General features: G+C 44.4%; 1 protein-coding gene across 1 annotated transcript in view; it reads right to left on the reverse strand.

Annotated features, from left to right (window-relative positions):
• Positions 1-1,091: 1,091 nt before the first annotated feature.
• Positions 1,092-18,744, reverse strand: part of CACNA1G (calcium voltage-gated channel subunit alpha1 G) — a 359,907-nt gene continuing 342,254 nt past the window's right edge. Inside the window, exon 36 of the mRNA XM_069953244.1 lies at positions 1,092-2,033. Within this exon, the coding sequence (XP_069809345.1) occupies positions 1,278-2,033 (756 nt within the window). The 3' untranslated portion in view covers positions 1,092-1,277. The remainder of the gene's footprint in view (positions 2,034-18,744) is intronic.

Raw genomic sequence — 18,744 nt, forward strand, 5'->3', positions numbered from 1 at the left:
CTAAAAGTGTGAAAATTTCATAACAAAAGTGGTGAAATGTCCCATGTGCCTTTTTTGGTAGAACTTCTTGCAGAGACACATTAGTATATCTGAGCCATTGTTTAATAAAGTGCTATTAGCCAAAGCTAGCAAGGCTAGCAAACATTCCACCACATATGTATAAGGAGCATCTCCAGCAGCTCCAGTTGAGCTGGCATCCTTTCCCACTGAATTCGGTTTTCTCCAATGAATCTGCTGATATGTCGCAGACGTTCTCTACCTGAAGTCTGCAGGGCTGTTAATGATTCTCCTTTTGTCCCCCGCATTCTTAGGATATTCGCTAATCAGGGGAGCATTTTGGGAGTCACTCGAGACGGGCCGGGGCACCAGCCCGCCCCCTCTATGCCGCTCACTGTGCTTATATTTACTATATTTATTAATATGCGTAGTGGGTGGACCAAAGAAAACCACTCCAATGCTGTCTAAACTGCCCCCTCCTGTGCCGCTCACTATGCGGCACGGGAGGGGGTGTGCTGGGTGACCCGAGTTGGTTGCTCTGGGCTGCCTATTATGCATATTCATATATGCATAGGAGGGTGCGGGTTGGGCGGTCCGAGGTGAAGCTCCGGCCCATCGGGTGACGCCCCAAATGCTCCTAATAAGGATTAGCATAGGGGAAATTAATGAATATCCTAAGAATGCAGGGGACAAGAGGAAAATTATTAACATTCCTGCAGTCATCAGGTAGAGAACATCTGTGGCATATCAGCAGGTTCATTTGGGAGAACCTTCTGATAGTGCTGCTTTAGGTGCTTAAGACAAATCATTTATGGCACTTTCACTTAAACTATGTCTGTGTTTTTTTTGTTTTTTTTTAAATAACACTCGTTTTCACCATAGTAATACAGTATATTTGTCTGTACATATATTTAAGTGTACAAGAGCATCTATGTAGAAGTCATGCCACTTGTACTGTGCCATGTATTTATCAGATTTGGTATATTAACTTATTTTTTACTCTTTGACTTAGACCATAAGACCATATGACACATTAAATATAGCTGATAGTTTATTTAATAAAAATAACATAATGAGTTTACTAGCTAGAGAAATGTGAAACTCCTTTTTGAAGCTGTATTGCTGTTTGTCCACATAGAACAGGTGTTCAAGTATTCCCGTAACCTTCAAGTTTTTCCAATTTTAGCCACTGAAGCAGCTGAAGAAATGTTCACACTCAACCAAAAATAGGCATTTGTTTTTCTTTTCAAATCAACTAATAGAAAAATTATCAATAGAAATTAGGATATTGACATCTCTGGAACTAAGGGGTCAACAATTTTAGGGAGGTCATTTGAATCTAATGAGTATGATTGTCTTCTTAAAGCTTCTGTTTCCAAGCATGGATGTCCACGAGTCACACCAGAGGGCATACACTCCGGGCAGTATGAGATATGTCCACTTGCATTATGTGCTGTTTGGAAGTCTTCACTTTCATTAAGTATATGGCTAATAAAGCCACACGAACGTGAAGCTGGATAATGAGACATAGTATTTTCCATTGAACATATTTCAATAGAATGCCTTCTGGCATCTTCAAGCCATGATGTTGTTTTTTTAAGGGCACCCTGAGCGTCCATGCTGTAAAATTTCTTCATATTTCTTAAAACTACATTGTTGCTGTTTTCCAGTTTTACTTTCTGACTTAATGAGTATGCAGCCGAATAGAATCTTAGTGTCTCACATGCTTTTAGGCTGAAATGTTTTTTACATTGAGATGCATTTAATAAATGTGTCCTTTCTTGTGATCTGGTTGGCTCCTTTAAAGTATTTCTACTTTTCTGGGAAGCACCTAGACATCGAACAGTATCATGGCAATGCTGAGTGTAAAGAGTTTGCTTTTCCATATCACACAAAGTTCTTTCTGGTTCCATCTTTCTGGTTGGCACATTTGTAGGCAGTTGGCAGACCGGTAATGTTACATTTTCTGTAACTTCTAATTGATCATTTTCCTTGTTATCCAAGAAGATATCAAATGAATCATTCTGAACTGCTTTCTGAAATAAAAAAACAAAATAAATTATATAACATAACGATAATAAATAAATGAATCAAACAATAATATACAAAAAGACTAAAAAAGAAAGCATAAGCACTCAGTCTACCTAGGCTTTGATTTTTATACTAATGGAAAAGAGAAAATGAAACAGCAGGCTCAGTCGCCTTGTGTGTTACGGCCTAGAGAGAGATTGGTAAAAGAGTACGCACAACTGCTCGCCTATTAGCCACTTGGGCTTTATGCGCATCACCCTTTGGCTACGTGATAGAGAATAGAGAAAAGGCATCCGCTTTTGTAATTTTAAAAAACATTATTAGTTGTTCACACACAGTTTTTCTTTTGTCACCGTTCTTTCTCTGTTTTTACTATTAAATTCAATGTGCTTTTCAATTAAGCCACACCCAAAGGCCAATTAGTAAACCCAAACTAGAATAATGTGACAAGCCGTACAGCCGTTATTGTACTAAGGCAAGGCCAGACAGCTAATTGACGCTGTTATTTTAGACTCAAAATAACTGATGCAATTTTGAACAGAGCTGGAAAACGTTGGACTCCACAAGGGGTATAGTAGACCGCCAAACCCGGCCTCATGTTGAAGGAGGCAGGAGTCATGGTAATTTGTAAACAAAAGATAATATATTCATTATAGAATAAAACAGTATAAAAATACATTCAAGTAAATAACATTATTATTGCTACTGTTATTTACTAGCTGAATGTATTATATGCTGTTTTATTATATAATGTTTGACACTGGTATTATACTGTACGGTAGATGATTTTTTGCATTTTGTTTTCAAGAATGAGATAATACTATCCAAAAAAATAAATGTTTTCAAGTTTTGGACTGTAGTGAGTATAGTACCGCCAACAAAAAAGTGTAGCACAGTTCATATTCAATGCCTATCTAACTAAAACACTGTTTAAAGGGGTTCTCCAGGGAAAATATTTTTCTTTCAAATCAACTGGTGTCAGAAAGTTAAACAGATTTGTAATTTACTTCTATTAAAAAATATCAAGTGTTCCCATACTTCCCATTCTGGCTGGGACAGGAACTGTCTAGAGCACTGTATCAGATTGAAAATAAAACAAAACTTCCTGCATGACATATAGTAGCTAATAAGTATAGGAAGACTTAATATTTTTTAATAGAAGTAAATTACAAATCTATATAACTGTCTGACACCAGTTGATTTGAAAGAAAAAGATTTTCGCTGGACAACCTCTTTAACCCCTTGAGGACCAAGCCCAAAATGACCCAGTGGACCGCACAATTTTTTGTGTTTTCTTTTTTTCCTTATCCCCTTCTATGAGCTCTAGCACTTTCAGTTTTCGATCTACAGGGCCATGTAATTGCTTGTTTTTTACAGGAATAGTTGTAATAACTTTGTAATGGAGTCTTTCTTTCTACCATAACATGTATGATATAACCCCAAAAATATTATTTATGAAGATATAAATTGGTGAAATTGTGAAAAAGAATGCAATATGGTAACTTTTGGGGGGTTCCTGTGTCTACATAATACACTATATGGTAAAAGCGATATGATACCATTATTCTATAGGTCAGCCCGAACACAACCATATGCAGATTTACACATTACATATTTTTTCTTATTAAATCCTTTTTTTGCAATTAATAAATTGGCCCTACTGTGATGCTCATAATGGTTTTAGTTTTTCACCTATAGGGCTGTGGGGTGTCATTTTTTGCACCATGATCTTTGCACGATTGTTATACTTTAATAGATTGGACAATTACGCACGCTACAGTATATAATATGTTTATTTATTTATTTTTATCTTTTTCATTTATATAACTGGAAAGGGTGGTGATTTTATCTTTTATTGGGGGAGGGGCTTTGGGGTACATATAAAAACTTTTATACAGTTTTTTTTTTTTACACATTTTAAGTCCCCCTGGGGGACTTTTACATGCAATTCTCGCATTGCATACACTGTACAATGCTATGCTATGCTATAGGCATAGCATTGATCAGTGTAATAGGCGTTCTGCTCATTGTGTTCTGTTCTGCCTGTCATTAACGGTGAGGGCCGGGCTGCTCAATGCAGCTGACCCCCACCTCCTATGAAGCGTGTTTCGCTCCGGAGCGTGCTTCATAGCAACAAACGTACTGGTATGCCCAGGGTCGTCTGGGGACAGGCACCCAAGGCATACCGGTATGTCCTTGGTTGCCTCGGGGTTAATTTGTACGACACTGGTATTATACCGTATGGGAGATGATTTTTTGTGCTTTGTTTTCTAGAAAGGAATAACACTAGTCAGAAAAATATATTCAAGTTTTGTACAGTAGTGAGTATACTACTGTAAGTAATAAGTGTAGCATGGTATACAGCAGCGTATATTCAATCCCCATCTCTACACTGCTGCACTAAGACACTGGTTAGACAGGATAACCCTGGTACTATACTGAAAAGCAGATAATTTTTTTGTGTGATTTGTTTTCAAGAAAGGGATAACATTGCCCTAGTGGGCAGGGTCCTCTATCTCCATGTATCCCCATCCCCATGTCAGCCATTTACTTTATTCATGTAACATGCTTTGATTTTTTAATATTTTGTTTGTCACTAGGGATGAGCGAACTTTTGAAAAGTTTGGTTCCGGTTCGATCCCCGAACTTTCCTATAGTTCGGATTTGTACGAACCGAACCTAAAACAAACCTTGCAATAACAGCTGAGTAATTGCAGCTACAATAGTGGGAGTGTGATAGGGTACAGTTTTGTTTAGTTGCAGTTGCTATTACAATAAAAAATATGGAAAAAATAAAAGTGCAAAAATAGTGAAAAAAAAATTGCTGATTGGCTGAGTGCACATATAAAGAGCGGGTCCGCAGCACAGTGACTTCATTGTGCCGCGGACGGCGAAGAGAGAAGATGGAAGATAGAAGAGAGAAGATCAAGACATCGGAGAGTGAGTATAAAGTTCTCCCCCCCCTTGCACTGCACCTATCCCAGCAAGGACGGGGGGTGACTTAACCCCTTCCTTTCTGGTATGGGTGCAGTCTGACATCAGTTTGGCCCCCAAGGGGTTAAGGGGGATGCAATACATCCTCCCTTAACCCCTTGGGGGCCAGACTGTAAGCAGCGATCTGTAAAGATGCTGCATACTGTAAGGTGCACAAGACCGCTGGGGTGTTGTGCTCCTGTTTGTGTGTTTCTCCCTTTTTGTTTTTCAGATATCGGTGTGGATCACGTCAGATTCGATGGACTACGTTGATGTTTGGATTTTTTTTAAATAAAATGGTCAATGAGGGGTGTGGGGGTGTTTTTATTTGAATAAAAAAAAAATTTCACTTGTGTCTTGTCCGGTAATGCCGATTCCTGTAATACTGTTTCCCTGCTTTCCCACATGTATTCCAGAGGTGTTTGCATCACATTCTAAAGATGTCTTGGATGTCTTCGATTTTATTTGTTATTGTTATTTTAACCAGATTCGTTACGAACTTTCTCAAAGTTCGGTTCAGTGACGAACCAAACTTTTTGTAAAGTTCGTAACTAATCTGATTCGTTGCGGTTTGGTTCGCTCATCCCTATTTGTCACCCCCTATCGCTTGTATAGCACTCTAGAAGTGCAAGGGCGCTTTAAAAATATATAATAAAAACATTTTCCAGAAAAATAAATGTATTCAAGTTTGGGACATTAGTATAGTAGTAAAGATTAGTATAGAGTATAGTAGTCTCAGCAAAAAGGTGTAGCACAGTATACAGCAGAGTATATTCAATCCTCACCACTCCTAAGACCCTGGTTAAATTGTATGATTGTATTATGGCAGACGAATTCTTTGTGCTCTGTTTTCTAGATGTTTTGTACAGTAGTGGTTAGAGATGAGTGAAGCAGTCAAAAACTCGTTTCGCAAGGTTCTCGGATATCAGGTCAGAATTGTGAATATTCGCAAACCATATGCAAACCAATTTCATTAAGACAGTCAATCTGAAGTAGCTACAATAGTGGGACTATTACAGATAAATGTTTTTTTTTCAACAAATATTGTAAGAGTCAAAAACTGAAGAATGACAATAAAAAATAAAAAAAAAGGCAATTTGGCAGTCAAGTATTTAATTTCTGCCATGGACAGCAGTGGACCTTGGTGGATTAGGGGTGTAATATCAATTTTCTCCTACAACAGTGGACATTGGTTTATCAGTGGCATTAAATCGGAACTCTTTCTAATAAAAGATTTCACACGTTCCAATCCCCCTTCAATTACCCTTTCACCGCCCCTTGTCTCCCCAGTCAATTTAAGTGTCAATTTTATTTCTATTTCAATTAATTCATTTTAATTTAATTTCAATTTTAATTCAAATGTAATATTAATAAAATGTTAATTTAATTTAGGTTAATTAATTTTATTCATTTATTTCGAACGTCCCCTGCAAGCCCTGCTTCTGATGCTTCGGCAGCAACTCTAAATAGAGGTCACATCGCTCTGGACTTCTAAGTTATATTTGGGCCTACAGCATCTCAGTGACAGTTTTGTGATGTTATAGCTTATCCGGGTGATTCTGAGATTGTTTTCTCGTAACATATTGTACTTTGAGATTAAAACTTTTATTTTATTTAGTTTCAATTAAATTTTTCATTTAATTTTAAATCAATTTGTCAATTGATTTCAATTTATTTATTAGGAACATCTGCTGTTCATTAAAGGGGTATCCAGCATTAAAATAACATGGACACTTTTCTCCATAGATAGCACCACTCTAGTCCCCAGTTTGGGTGGGGCTTTTGCAACTCAGTTACATTGAAGTGAATGGAGCTTAAAGCAACTTTGCTAAAAAACAACTTTTAAACTTGCAGCCCTTTGTCAAATTGCCTTGGCCTAGAGTGTCTATGCCCTAAACTTGCACCACCTCTGCGGCCCTCCTCCCTGCCCTCTTCACCATTAGGAATGCCCCTGACAGAACTTCTTCTATTCCTCACTGCATATGTGCCTTAACGAGCCAGCTCATGTGCAGTGTTCACAAAGGTGATGAGTAGTAGAAAACCTGCTGGAGCATTCATAATGATGAAGAGGGTGGGGAGGGGGGAAGGAGAGGTGGTGCCAGCCCAATGCACAGACACTCTAGGCCACATATGTTTGACACAGGGCTGTAAGTTTAAAAGTAGTTTTTTAGGACAATAACTGTATCACTTGCCGAATGGACCCCAGGACAGATCTTGGATTAAAAACAGCTATCTGAAGGTACAAGCGGTTTGGGGGGTCAGATTGTGGGTACAGAGTCGCTTTAATTAAGTAAGCCTTCAACCCCCTTTTGGTGCTGTGGCAGCAATGCCAAATCCTTCTTCATGCATAAATATATTTGGACTCCCAAGCCCCTAAAGCTAACCAACTTTCATAAATTCCCCTTTAAATGGCAAAGTTCTTATAAAAGGTTTTTCACACATATATAATTTACTTATATTACTTATATTATTCCATATTATTCCAATTTATGTTGGAGAGGATGTGGCCAGGTTTCTATACAAATACACATATGGTGGTCATGCCCCAACATCTCTCATTATTGGGAAGAGGTCTTCAATCTAATATAAAAATTTTGTCCAACTCCTTGCTCAAAAAGCCCAGCATTGGCAATCTTAGACATTAATCTAGACTCCTTTCCTACTACACAGAGTACAGTTATTCACTACATCCTTTTTGCAGCCAGAATGTCTTCGGCACGGGCCTTGCAACTGCCTACCCCTGCTTCTCTATCAGACGTCATTAGAAGAGTCAACACTCAATGTAATTATGAAACCTTCCTGTTGCCATTTACAGCGTCCAATAAGAAAACATTTCATCGCTGGCTATCTTGGACTACTTGCGTTTTTGGGAAAATAGACCAATAATTGGTACAGTCAGTGTAACTGTTTATTTGGCTAGTATGCATACTCTGTGATTTGGGTATTGTTTGTTATTTTCCTTGTCCTAGGTTAAAGCTACTCTGTACCCACAATCTGCGCAATTTTGCACTTTGGGAGGTTTTTGTGCTTATGCTGTTTACCGTGCGAGATCAAGAATGTGATAAATTAATATTTTGGGCGATTACGCACGCGGCGATACCAAACATGTTTATTTATTTACTTATATTTATAACATGGGAAAAGGGGGGTGATTTAAACTTTTATTAGGGGAGGGGGCTATGTTAACAACAACACCTTTTTTTTTTAAACATATACTAGAAGCCCCCCTGGGGACTTCTAGTATAACCACATTGATCTCTCAGCAGAAAACAATCGAGAGCCGAGCTGAGATCAGCGCCATTACGGCGCAGACCTCAGCAGGTACCAACACGGGGATCGCTCCTCCGCCACAACGTCGCACTAGACACCAGGGATGAGGCTGCATATTGTAACCTATGCAGCCGTCAACTTTGACAGCTGCATCTGATTACTTAATTAGCGGAAACGGCGATCCGCTAATAGCCACGGTCCCTGGCTACATGCGCCACCCAGGAACGCTGGGGTTCAGCGCAGCCCCGCTCTGAACTCCCCTAGACGGCCAAGGATGTACAGTCATGGCCAAAAGTTTTGAGAATGACACAAATATTTTTACATTATCTGCTGCCCTCTGGTTTTTATGTGTGTTTGTCAGATGTTTTTATCACAAACAGAAATATAATTGCAATCATAACATAAGCTTGTATTGTATTGAGTTAGAATGAGATAATGCAGCAAGTCAATATTTGCAGCGTTGACCCTTCTTCTTTAGGACCTCTGCAATTCTCCCTGGCATGCTCTCAATCAACTTCTGAACCAAATCCTGACTGATAGCAGTCCATTCTTGCACAATCAATGCTTGCATTTTGTCAGAATTTGTTGGTTTTTGTTTGTCCACCCGTTTTTTGAAGAGGAGCACTTGCATTGGTCCGACTGATTTGTGAAAGTTTGGATCGCCAGTCCAAAAAATGGCTTAAAAGTTGTGTTTAACAGTGTTTTATATCCAAAAAGCCCTGCAACACATTTTAGGTACTCTGGAGCTCTTTTTAATAGAGATGACCTGGCAAACTCTGTGTCGTGTCTGTCACCTGCTCCAGCAGGTGTCACTAAACCCTTCAGCAGTCCATGTTTGGGTAAAAAAAGCAGACCAAAAAAACACCTAAAGTTAAAAAGTGACATACACACAAAGTCAGAAATGCCAGAAAAAGTGCAAGCGTATGAAAGAAAACAGCATGCACTGCAATGGCGATTTTTGTAGCAATTTTTTTAAATGAAAAAACGCCAGACAAAAATGATGTGTGAGGGCACCCTAAACCTCCACTACTGTATAATAGCAGGTATCGGATTCCTCAAGTACCAAAAGCAGCAAATCTAGTTGCAACTCATTTAGTTTGGATAAAAGATGAGCAGATGCTTGAAGTCCATCTGACATGTGAGGGAACAGATTTTGGCCAACATCTAAACAGGTTTGATTGTACCTGGACTGGCCGGCAGCACAAGCCTGATCTTCTGTCTCTGTAGATGCCACCATCCACCACCACTGCTCCTGGTGTCTTCTATGCAAATTCTACGCTGCAGACACCGGGGAAGGCCCGAGGACACAGGGAACATGGTAAGGTGAGTTAACAGTTTATTAATAGAGATGAGCGAACATGCTCGTCTGAGCTTGGTACTCGATCGAGTATTCGGGTACTCGATGGTACTCGTTACTCGGACGAGCATCTTGTGATACTCGAGGAAATCTCATCATCTGTTTCCTGTAAGTTTGCACGCGTTTTCGCAGCCAATAAACATGCAGGAGACTCTTTGGTACATCCTGCAATGACGTGGGACAGCATACATGCTGGCAGAAAGGGGGCATTAGCTGTTGCATACACACCCCTAAGAAGTGCTCAGTGTACTCCTTTTCGATTTTGGGGCTGGTGGTCCTGGTGTACTGCACTGTATAGCTGGGAGTTGTAGTGCATCTCGCATAGAACTTACTTCACTGCTCATATTGTATTGGGGTGACAAAGCGTGTGTACAGTTGTTGCCCATACCAGATAGCACCACCTAAACTAGTGTGTACTGCACTGTTTAGCTGGGAGTTGTAGTGCAACCCGCATAGAAATTACTTCACTGCTCATTGTATTGGGGTGACAAAGTGTGAACAGTTGTTGCCCATACCAGATAGCACCACTTAAACTAGTGTGTATTGCACTGTATAGCTGGGAGTTGTAGTGCATAGAACTTACTTTACTGCTCATTGTATTGGGGTGAGAGAAAGTGTGTACAGTTGTTTCCCATGCCAGATAGCACTGTCAAGCCCCCCCTAAACTAGTAAGTACTGCACTGTATAGCTGGGATATGTAGTGCATCCTGCATAGAACTTACTTCACTGCTCATTGTATTGGGGCAACAAAGTGTGTACAGTTGTTTCCCATGCCAGATAGCACTGTCAAGCCCCCCCTAAACTAGTAAGTACTGCACTGTATAGCTGGGATATGTAGTGCATCCTGCATAGAACTTACTTCACTGCTCATTGTATTGGGGTGACAAAGTGTGTATAGTTGTTGCCCATACCAGATAGCACCGTCAAGCCCTCCCTAAACTAGTATGTACTGCACTGTGTAGCTGGGATATGTAGTGCATCCTGCATAGAACTTACTTCACTGCTCATTGTATTGGGGCAACAAAGTGTGTACAGTTGTTGCCCATACCAGATAGCACCGTCAAGCCCCCCCTAAACTAGTATGTACTGAACTGTATAGCTGGGATATGTAGTGCATCCTGCATAGAACTTACTTCACTGCTCATTGTATTGGGGTGACAAAGTGTGTACAGTTGTTGCCCATACCAGATAGCACCGTCAAGCCCCCCCTAAACTAGTGTGTACTGCACTGTATATCTGGGATTTGTAGTGCATCCTGCATAGAACATACTTCACTGCTCATTGTATTGGGGTGACAAAGTGTGTACAGTTGTTGCCCATACCAGATAGCACCGTGAGGCCCCCCCTTAAACTAGTGTGTACTGCACTGTATAGCCCCAGCTATATATGTAGTGCATCCTGTATAGAACTTCACTGCTCATTGTAAGGGGGTGTCACAGCGTGTGTGTATAGTTCCGGACAATACCAGATTGTACCGTACTGCCCCCCCTAAACTAGTGGTTACTACACTGTACTGCTGGGATTTGTAGTACACCTAGGGATGTCACAATACCAGAATTTTGAGTTCGATACCAATACCAACTTTTTTTTCAATGCTCGATACCAATTTGATACTTAATAAATTACATAAGAAAACCCCACAAGAATAGAAATTGAAGTCATGTAACACTAGCTAGCTGGGGATGATGGGGGCTGTAGTCATGTAACACACCAGCTATCGAGGGCATGGTGGGGGCTGTAGTCATGAAACACACACACTTCAGCTACCAGGAGGATGGTGGGGGCTGTAGTCATGTAACACACACAGTTCAGCTACCAGGGGGATGATCGGGGCTGTAGTCATGTAACACACACTTCAGCTACCAGGAGGATGGTGGGGGCTGTAGTCATGTAACACACACAGTTCAGCTACCAGGAGGATGGTAGGGGCTGTAGTCATGTAACACACACACTTCAGCTACCAGGAGGATGGTGGGGGCTGTGGTCATGTAACACACACACTTCAGCTACCAGGAGGATGGTGGGGGCTGTAGTCATGTAACACACTTCAGCTACCAGGGGGGGGTGGGGGCTGTAGTCATGTAACACACACTTCAGCTACCAGGGGGATGGTGGGGGCTGTAGTCATGTAACACAGACACTTCAGCTACCAGGGGGATGGTGGGAGCTGTAGTCATGTAACACACATACTTCAGCTACCAGGAGGATGGTGGGGGCTGTAGTCATGTAACACACACACACTTCAGCTACCAGGAGGATGGTGGGAGTGTAGTCATGTAACACACACACTTCAGCTACCAGGAGGATGGTGGGGGTTGTAGTCATGTAACACACACAGTTCAGTTATTGGGATGATGAGGGCTGTAGTTGCACTTTTCCTTCTTTCAGGGCATGGTGACCAGGATTTGGACGGAAGGGTAATCTGCAGGTTACAGCCCCCCTCCCCGTCAGAGCATGGCCGACCTCCTGGTCATCCCCCACTGATGTCTGCCCGGGAGTTATCTGAGGGCCCCGGCCGCTCCTCGTCACAGTCCTGCGGCCCCCACCTCACAGTGCAGCCAGATAGAGTGGCCACATCGCCTCCTGACCTACAGCCTTCTCCTCCGTCCTCCCGCTCTCCCTCTTCAGCCTCCTCACCTCCTCTCCCTTCTCCTCACTCCCCGACCCCGCTCTCCGTCTTCAGCCTCCTTACCTCCAGCCTTCTCTGTCCCCCTCACCTCCAGCCTTCTCCGTCCTCCTTTCCCCGACCCCCGCTCTCCGTCTTCAGCCTCCTCACCTCCCGCTCTCCCTCTCTGTCCTCCTCTCCCCGACATCCCGCTTTCCTCCGTGCAGCTCTACATGCCACATAAATTATCTCCCTGATAACAGGGTCTGGCTGACATGGACCCTATTATCAGAGAGACACCGGCAGCGGGGGTCTGCTACACACAGTAGCCGACCCCTGCTGCATACGGAGCGGCTCAGGAGGGGTTAATGCCGCTGTCCGCGGCATCAACACAGTTACACAGCCGGCACTAGGAATTGCTATGTGCCGGCTATTTGAAATTGGCGCCGCCGGGAACGGAGGGAGAGAGAGCAGCGGAGGAGGGTGACAGGTGGGGGCAGGGAGAGGCACACAGAGAACACGGCCAGCGCTCAGATAGCCGCTGGCCGTGTTCTCTGTATTATACTTTATGTTAAACTGCACTATTATGCAAATTTAACATAAAGTATCGGTACCAGGAAATCCTGGTATCGAACCGTTTTTCTGCCCGAAATATCGATAGTAGTATCGATATTTAGGTGCATCGTGCATCCCTAAGTACACCTGCATAAAACTTCACTGCTCATTGTAAGGGGGTATCCCAGCGTGTGTCTAGGTCCATCCACTACCAGATTGTACCGTACAGCCCCCCCTAAACTAGTGGGTACTACACTGTATTGCTGGGATTTGTAGTACACTACCGCTCAAGTGATGATCCCTTTGCATGAGACAATTGCCAGATCCTCAAAGATCAAAGTCAAATTCAAAATGAAAACAGCGGTGGGGGGAGAGGTGGTGAGTCACATTATGCAGGGAATGCAGTCAAATTGAAAATCGAAAGGGTGGTGGCGGGGGTAGAAGTGAGTAGTTAGATTATTCAGGGAATGTTACCCCAACTGCTGCAGTCAAATTGAAAATCAAAAGGGTGGTGGTGGAGGTAGAAGTCAGTAGTTACATTTTGCAGGGAATGGTCACCAACTGCTATAGTCAAATTGAAAATCGAAAGGGTGCTGGGGGTTGTTGGCTACTTGTTGGCTACTGCTGTGCCTTAACTGGCACCCATGTAGACTACTGGTGTGCCTGCCCTTGCCTCGTTGTTGCTGGGCCTTAACTGGCACCCATGTAGACTGCTGGTGTGCCTGCCCTTGCCTCGTTGCTGGGCCTTAACTGGCACCCATGTAGACTACTGGTGTGCCTGCCCTTTCCTTGTTGTTGCTGGGCCTTAACTGGCACCCATGTAGACTACTGGTGTGCCTGCCCTTGCCTCGTTGTTGCTGGGCCTTAACTGGCACCCATGTAGCCTACTGGTGTGCCTGCCCTTGCCTTGTTGTTGTTGGGCCTTAACTGGCACCCATGTAGCCTACTGATATGGGTGCCCTTGCCTCGTTGTTGCTGGGCCTTAACTGGCACCCATGTAGACTACTGGTGTGCCTGCCCTTGCCTCGTTGTTGCTGGGCCTTAACTGGCACCCATGTAGACTACTGGTGTGCCTGCCCTTGCCTCGTTGTTGCTGGGCCTTAACTGGCACCCATGTAGACTACTGGTGTACCTGCCCTGGCCTCGTTGTTGCTGGGCCTTAACTGGCACTCATGTAGACTACTGGTGTGCCTGCCCTTGCCGGTAATGGCCACTTTATGTTTTTTTATTTTCTAACCTTCAATTTAAATTTTAAAATCAAATCGACTTCAATTCAAGTGCAATTTTCACTGATCAAAGGAACAGACAGTGAAAATGGTGGATCCTAATTTAGCATCCTTGTGTTCCTAATTTAGCATCCTTGTTTTATCCATTTCAAACCATATGACCTGTGGATTTGAACTTGCGGGGGTTCTCTGCCGTCCTTTCATTTTTTAGGTCGGGGCCTCTTAAGAAGACTGTATTGTTATTCTTCGTCCCTACCTCCAAAGAGATGCCTATCACGCACAACTGCATGAGCGTGTGAGGCTAAATCTAGCCATAATCCGGCTATTTTAGTTTTAGGCGCAGCAGCACTGCCGTGGGTAAGCGCCAACAGACTGTGCTCAAACTGCTGAACAGCACCTTCTACCTTCCTTGGATGTTTTAGCCATTTTGAAGGCAGGATTGACCAGGCCTTTTACCAGTAGTTTCTTTACTTCCTTGGATGTTGTAGTAGCCTTTTTGAAGGCAGGATTGACCAGGTCTTTTTAATACACAGGCTACCGCACTTGCCATCTCTTAGAGACTCTTTAAAGGATTGAAAGTGTATTTGATAAAATTCTGTGGCCTCTTAAGCAGACTGTATTGTTCTCTGTGTCCTCACTGCCATGCTCTGACGTCACACTACGTCTGCGGAGGAGTGGGACTGGTTGCCGGGGGCCCGCCAATCGCGCCCCCGCCAACCAGCCAGCTGTTTTATTTTATTTTTATTGGTCTAGCTGTGGTCGGGGCCTCACCACCCCAGGTCGAGAGGCATCAGGTGTACCCTTGATGGTCACTGACAGCTGGCCTAGCCAGTTAGCTGTCAGCGCCCGGGTTCGTGTGTAATTAGCAGTGAGCTTGGTTGCGTGTGACAAGTGGCGGAACCTGGTGGCAGCTCTGCAACTTGGCAGCCTCACACATGTACCATGCCTGGCCCATGTCTTCAACCTAATGTTGCTGCGGTTCCTTAAAGCTTACCCCAATGTGGCTGACTTGCTCAACAAGGTGCACCGCATCTGTGCGCATTTCCGCAAGTCAACTGGCATCCATGTTGACTACTGGTGTGCCTGCCCTTGCATCCTAGTTGCTGGTCCTTAACTGGCATCCATGTTGACTACTGCTGGGCCTTAACTGGCATCCATGTTGACTACTGCTGGGCCTTAACTGGCATCCATGTTGACTACTGGTGTGCCTGCCCTTGCATCCTAGTTGCTGGTCCTTAACTGGCATCCATGTTGACTACTGCTGGGCCTTAACTGGCATCCATGTTGACTACTGCTGGGCCTTAACTGGCATCCATGTTGACTACTGGTGTGCCTGCCCTTGCATCCTAGTTGCTGGTCCTTAACTGGCATCCATGTTGACTACTGCTGGGCCTTAACTGGCATCCATGTTGACTACTGCTGGGCCTTAACTGGCATCCATGTTGACTACTGGTGTGCCTGCCCTTGCATCCTAGTTGCTGGTCCTTAACTGGCATCCATGTTGACTACTGCTGGGCCTTAACTGGCATCCATGTTGACTACTGCTGGGCCTTAACTGGCATCCATGTTGACTACTGGTGTGCCTGCCCTTGCATCCTTGTTGCTGGTCCTTAACTGGCATCCATGTTGACTACTGCTGGGCCTTAACTGGCATCCATGTGGACTACTGCTAGGCCTTAACTGGCATCCATGTTGACTACTGGTGTGCCTGCCCTTACATCCTTGTTGCTGGTCCTTAACTGGCATCCATGCAGACTACTGGCTTTGGACAACACAGATTACTGGGTGTTCACTCTCCTGGACCCTTGGTAGAAACCGAACTTTTCCACTGTCATTCCTGCCGAGAAACGCAGTATGAGAGTGATTCAATATCAACAGGCCCTGGTGCAGAAGCTGAAAATGTACTTCCCATCTGACACCACTAGCGCCAGAGGACGTAGTTCTGTGGGCCAAATAGTGGGGGAGAGGAGCAGTGGAGCAGGCAGCTTGTCAAGGGGCAGGGGAACACTCTCCAAGACCTTTGACAGTTTTATGGCACCCCAGCAAGACTATGTCAACAGTCCCCAGTCTAGACAGAGTGGGGGGGAAGCCTTCAGGAAGATGGTGAGGGAGTACCTTGCTGACCATACCACTGTCCTTCCCAATCACTCTGCTACCTACAACTACTGGGTTTCAAAGCTGGATACGTGGCCCCAAATGGCGCTTTACGCCTGGGAAGGTGCTGGCCTGCCCTGCTGCTAGCGTGTTGTCAGAGCGGGTCTTCAGTGCAACTGGTGCCATCATCACAGATAAGCGCACCCGCCTGTCCACTGACAGCGCTGACAGGCTGACGTTTATAAAAATGAACAAAGCCTGGATTTCACCTGAATCCAACTGTCCACCCGGGGAAAGCAGCTGAACATGAAGATTCTTGGTATCTCCTCTCCTCCTCCTCCTCCTCCTCCTCCGATTCTCAGCCAACTGCCAAGTCTTCTTCTGCCATGCAGGGTCTGGCCTAATTATTGGGAGGCTTAATTGCTTCCTCACTAATGGTTCTATGTGTCCTCACTGCCATGCTCTGACGTCACACTACGTCTGCGGAGGAGTGGGACTGGTTGACGGGGGCTCGCCGATCGCGCCCCCTGCCAACCAGCCTGCTGTTTAATTTTATTCTCTTTGTGTAGCCGTGGCCGGGGCCTCACCACCCCTGGTCGAGAGAGTGCTGACTGACGACTGGCCTAGCCAGTTAGCTGTCAGCACCCGGGTTCATGACCACTACATATCCCAGCCCCTGGACTCACTCCAATTTTTGGGTGGACTCACTTGTAATGGCTCTATTTGGCCTAATTTTTGGGAGGCTCACTAACTTCCTCACTCACTTGTAATGGTTCTCTGTGTGTTCAAGGCCCTGCACTGTCTGACCTAGTTTTGGGGAGCCTCACTAACTTCCTCACTCACTTGTAATGGCTCTCTGTGTGCTGAATGCCATGCTGTGTCTGGCCTAGTTTTGGGAAGCCTCACTAGCTTCCTCACTCACTTGAAATGGCTCTCTGTGTGTTCAAGGCCCTGCAGTGTCTGGCCTAGTTTTAGGGAGCCTCACTAGGTGTGCCTGCCCTTGCCTCCTTTTCTCTGGCCCTTAACTGGCATCCATGTTGACTACTGCTGGGCCTGCCCTTGCCTCCTTTTTGCTGGGCCTTAACTGGCATCCATGTTGACTACTGCTCTGCTCTTGTTTTTTTTTTTTTTTTTTTAATTATTTGTGTAGCGCACACAGATTCCGCAGTGCTTCACCTATCTGTATGTTTTTGGGTGTGGGAGGAAACCAGAGTACTCGGAGGAAACCCACGCAAACATGGAGAGAACATACAAACTTTTTGCATATGTTGTCCTTGGTCGTCCTTGAACCCATGACTCCAACGCTGCAAGGCTACAGTGCTAACCACTGAACCACTGTGCTGCCCTTGCCTCCATGTTGGCCTTTACTGGCATCCATGTTGATTACTGCTGACTACTGTGGTGCCTGCCCTTGCCTCCATGTTGGCTACCGCTGGGCCTTAACTGGCATCCATGTTGACTACTGCTGAATACTGGTGTGCCTGCCCTTGCCTCCATGTTGGCTACTGCTGGGCCTTAACTGGCATCCATGTAGACTACTGCTGGGCCTTTACTGGCATCCATGTTGACTACTGCTGACTACTGTGGTGCCTGCTCTTGCCTCCATGTTGGCTACTGCTGGGCCTTAACTGGCATCCATGTTGACTACTGCTGACTACTGGTGTGCCTGCCCTTGCCTCCATGTTGGCTACTGCTGATCCTTCCTGGCCTCCATGTTAACTACTGTTGCTCCTGCCTGGCCTCCATGTTGGTTACTGTTGCTCCTGCCTGGCCTCCATGTTGGCTACTGCTGATCCTTGCAGTTCTCTGTGTGCTCAATGCCATGCAGTGTTTGACCTAATTTTGGGGAGGCTCACTTTCTTCCTCACTCACTTTTAATGGTTCTCTGTGAGCTCACTGCCATGGTAGGTCTGGTATAATTTTTGGAAGGCTGACTGGCTATCGCTTCTACCTTGTTCACTCTGTCCTCACCACTATGCTGTGTCAGGCTGAATTTTTGGGTGGTTCATGATAAGCTACCTCTGTTTTAATGGTTACCTGTGTTCTCAATGCCATGCTGTGTCAGGCTGAGTTTTTGGGTGGTCCCTATGCCTACCTCTGTTTTAACCAAGCTGTTGCACAGAATTAGGCATAATGGTGCCATTAGGCAGCCTCAGATGCATGCATCCATGCTGCCCCTGCTGTTTCCTGTCCATTTCCATCGTGTTTCCATCAATTTCTGAGGTTGACAGGTTTTCACACGACCTTCTCTCTACCGAAACTTGAGTCCCCTAAAAAATGCTCGAGTTTCCCATTGACTTCAATGGGGTTCGTTACTCGAAACGAGCACTCGAGTATCGGGAAATACTCGGCTCAAGTAACGAGCACCCGAGCATTTTAGTACTCGCTCATCACTATTTATTAATTTATACTACAATCATTAGCCATCGGCCACACCTGTATCGATGCGCACCCGATTATTTTAAGTCCGAACCTAAAGAAACGATCAGCCGATGATTGTTTCGTCAGCTGATCGTTCTCTCTATTACGCAGAGCCATAATAGGCCAAATAGCCATGATTCGGACTATTATCGCTCCGTGTAATAGGGCCCTAAGACCATGTTCAAACACAGTAAGGAAAAATATCAAAATACGTT

Source organism: Dendropsophus ebraccatus, chromosome 14 (assembly GCF_027789765.1).
Source record: "Dendropsophus ebraccatus isolate aDenEbr1 chromosome 14, aDenEbr1.pat, whole genome shotgun sequence".
NCBI classification, from domain to species: Eukaryota; Metazoa; Chordata; class Amphibia; order Anura; family Hylidae; genus Dendropsophus; species Dendropsophus ebraccatus.